Raw genomic sequence first — 3,659 nt, 5'->3', positions numbered from 1 at the left:
GAATGGGAAAGCATGGGCAGATGAAAAGCATGATAAAAAAGAAACTAGTAGGAGGGAAAGTTTGAACCAACCTAGAAGCCCGCCAAGATTAAAAACTAGTCATCTGCTGTAGATGGGGAACAGTGGCTGGATATCGAACTTGGTGTTAAAATTGATTGATGATGATTTTTATTCCTACCTAGGTTGACTTCCGTTAGCTTCTTCTGCGCTCATGTTCATATAGATATCGATTTTGCCATCAAGTGCATAATAAAACAACAAAGATCCAAAAAAACTACAGGAATTATCAACAATGCACTTATCAAACTAATACTGTTATCGTACAATCCTGGTTAGCCAGTGACCAAATAACATGATACCAAATATGAACAAGACAAGTGTCGCACCCAAAGAATCAGCTTGGCTTTCAACATTGATGATACTGGAGACCTAACAACATAACTCTGTCTTTTGCAAATCAATTGGAACTACATCACTGGCAATCCTTCAAGAGAACAAAGTGCCCAAGTGAGAAAGGATTCCCAAACCGATAACTTTATCATCCAGAAACACTATTGGACATCTACGATAGGAAGGAAATAAGCCTAGCATATTAAATGCATAATGTTGCAGGAAAATAACTGAGATACCATCTTGGATACAACTATTGTAATATCAGGCCAAAGAGGTTCTGGCCACCAGTATGGCAATCAGATATTCATGAAAACTGCCTACTATATTTTGTAGGCTCTCTTCTCTTGACCCTTTTCTTCATCATCTCTGCCCACCTGGAAAAGACATTGGACACTTCAAATTTACCAGAAAATTTCATCCTTTGAGCTAACTCCTCAAGTATCTCAGGCCTCCCTCCTCTAGAAAAATCAGCAGCAAACTTGTTGTAATCAAGCTGAGGTGTTTTCATTCCTTTCTCTATCATTTCCTCCAAGAATTTGCATGCCTCTCCAGACCTTCCTTGTCTTATAAGCCCTCCAATTAATACGGTGTAGGAATTGTTGTCAGGACAGCACCCATTCTGACACATCTCATCCCAAATTGCATAGCCCATTTCATATTTTTTTGTCACAAAGAAGGACTTCATTATCATGTTGTAAGTGTGAATTGATGGTTCAACACCATTTTGAATCATCTTGTTGTATATTCTCATCGCGTCATTGGGCATATGTTGACTTGTCATCAACTTTATTAATGCGTTATAGGTCCTCCCATCTGGTGGACAACCCTTCTCCCTCATTTCCTGCAGTAGATTGTATACCACCTCCATTTTCTTCTGGTTTCCAAACCCAGTGATCAAACTGGTGTAGACTGCAACATCCGGTTGACATCCAGAATCAATCATTTGGTGGAAAAATTCAGCTGCTTCCCCCATCATTTTTTGTTTGCACAAATCCCGTATTACAATGGTGTAACTCCGGACATTGGGCAATGGACCTTTGGCTTTCATGACTTCAAATAATTTGATCGCATCAGACTTCTTCTTACACCTTAACAAACCCTCAAGCATAATATTATGTGCAACAACATCCGGCTTAAATCCCTCATCAATCATCTCATTCCACAGCCTCCCTGCCTCCATCAAATTTTTTACCCTGCACCAACCATTAAGAAGCACCGTGTAAGTCTGTAAATTGTATGTAAATCTATCTTTCAGTTTTTCAAATATGGCCTGCGCTTCTTTGCCAAGTTTTGCCCTTCCAAGAGTATCAAGCAAGAAATTAATAGAATCAACACCCACTTTAAATCTGTACTTCTTCATCAGGTCAAAGATCCCGACAGCTTTTTTCCTCTCTTTCGCAGCAGCAAAGGCTTTGATAGCAATGGTGAAAGTTTCCATGGTCAAAAGGCCTTTTTCACCCATTTCCTCAAGTATTGCCATCATGGTTTCGAACTGTCTAGTCTTCCCAAGAATATTCATCATTGAGTTATATGTCCTGGAATTATGGGCAAAACCTGGCCTCTGACCTGCCCAACAAAAGAATCGAAATGCTGGCTTCCTAGCATGTTTGAACCGCTCTAGAACATCCACGACCAAATCATTTGACAATTGTATCCCAGACCCATCAAGAACTGCCTCCATATTCCGATCCAACGCAAACAATTCATCAATCACCTTGCACACCCTATCAACTTCATCCGGGTGAGCGCCGGATTTAGCATTAAGATCTCCACCACCATCACAATCCCGATCGCTATCATCGTCGTCGTTTCCAGATTCAATCTCAGAATATTCATCTTCATCACCCCCAGTGCCACTTGCAAATGCCCTAGAACTATCAATTGTCGACAACCCGGAAACTTTTTCCGAAAGGGGAATCAGCAATTCTTTTTGAAGAGTAAGGAATGGAGGGGAGAGTGGCAAAAGAAATGGAATTTGACGACGAGAACGATAGATAGTGCAATTAGAAGTAGAATAAAACATACGAGACAAGGACAAAGAGCTACCACAAGGAAAGCACACTTGCTTTCCTTCACGCGATCTTTGCCATCCATTTGGTCGTCCCTGATGGAAAGCGCGAAGCTTGGGGGAGTAGAAGGCATTGAGGGGTCGCAGACTGGGGCAGTGATAGATCAATATTAAAAATCCAACTTTGGAGGGTGTTCTCTGTGTCATTGAACTGCCATTTACAACGAAGAAGGCAAAACGCAGAGAGATTCGTACAGGGGTTTGGTGTAGACAAAGATACTGCCGTACAGCTATGAGGAGAAGATGATGAAGAAGCGGTAGGTAGGGGGCGCGGGAGTGGGAGAGTGCAGCAATGGCTGATAGCTGCTGATCCCATGGTGCCCCATTTCTATTTAATTATATTTAATTAAATAAATATAAAAATGAAAAGACCAAAATAGGCCCATCCAAAAAAAGTAACCCTCGCCACCTCTGTCACCTTTTCTCATCGGCAGATCAAAGAACCAGGTATGAATGAAGTTTCAAAAATCAAGTTGACAGAAATGGAGCGATGAAACGAATCTTTATATACATCTCCACCCATTAATTATTAATAACTTTGATATGCACTTATATTTGTGCATAGAATCCGCACATAGATCTAATATGCATATCCGCCTATTCACTTTGAACAAGAGTAAGAACAGAAATGAACCCATGAACAGACGGCAAACCAGATCTACAAACTTGCGGACTTGAATGAACTTAGAAACGGCAAACTATATTGACGGAGAAGGAGATTACATCTGGGACGGAGATTGCTCCGCTGTGCTCGTCGAACTCTCTTCGTTCACCGTCATGCTCGCTTTAGATTCATAGAGAAGGGGGAAAGAGAAGAAGAAATTGGTGTCTGGTTTAGGTGACGAAGAAAGAAGAGGATGGAGACAGAGGGGAGTTGCCGGCAGCGAGGGTGGAGTAGTGGACGCCGGTGAGGAAGGAGGAAGGGGTGGTGGTCGTGGTGGTGCATTGGAGGTGCGGGCGGGGGAGGGGGAGGAAGGAGACAAGTGTAAAAGACAAATGAACTGAGGGTAAATGGGACTTTTCGAAATATGCAATAAGTCACTTGGCTTTCCTCCAGCTCCACTGAGGTCCCGTCCTCTCCGCTGCTTCAGTTTTATTATACATTTATTAAAATAAAAATTTAATAAATTTGCTGTCACAAATAAAGAAAATTTAATTTAAATTTAAAATAAATTGTTGAAATTTAATATTATAATTT

General features: G+C 41.2%; 1 protein-coding gene across 2 annotated transcripts; it reads right to left on the bottom strand.

Moving 5' to 3' along the window:
• Positions 1-272: 272 nt before the first annotated feature.
• On the bottom strand, positions 273-3,434 carry LOC129305817 (pentatricopeptide repeat-containing protein At5g14820, mitochondrial-like). 2 transcript variants are annotated; one of them, XR_008592048.1, is made up of 2 exons: positions 630-3,434; positions 273-484 (listed from the first exon to the last, which is right to left on the bottom strand). XR_008592048.1 is itself a non-coding variant. In XM_054945934.1 (1 exon), the coding sequence occupies exon 1, from the start codon at positions 2,606-2,608 to the stop codon at positions 698-700; it is 1,911 nt and encodes a 636-aa protein (XP_054801909.1). In that variant the 5' UTR covers positions 2,609-3,434; the 3' UTR covers positions 379-697. The 2 variants fall into 2 exon arrangements, 1 of the variants encoding a protein (XP_054801909.1); XM_054945934.1 differs by having other exon boundaries at positions 379-3,434.
• Positions 3,435-3,659: the final 225 nt, after the last annotated feature.

This window comes from Prosopis cineraria, unplaced genomic scaffold (assembly GCF_029017545.1).
Source record: "Prosopis cineraria cultivar Desert tree isolate PC_DT_omini unplaced genomic scaffold, ASM2901754v1 PC3, whole genome shotgun sequence".
NCBI classification, from domain to species: domain Eukaryota; kingdom Viridiplantae; phylum Streptophyta; class Magnoliopsida; order Fabales; family Fabaceae; genus Prosopis; species Prosopis cineraria.
The sequence above is the reverse complement of the archived record's forward strand: the minus strand, read 5'-3'. Positions and strand labels throughout refer to the sequence as shown.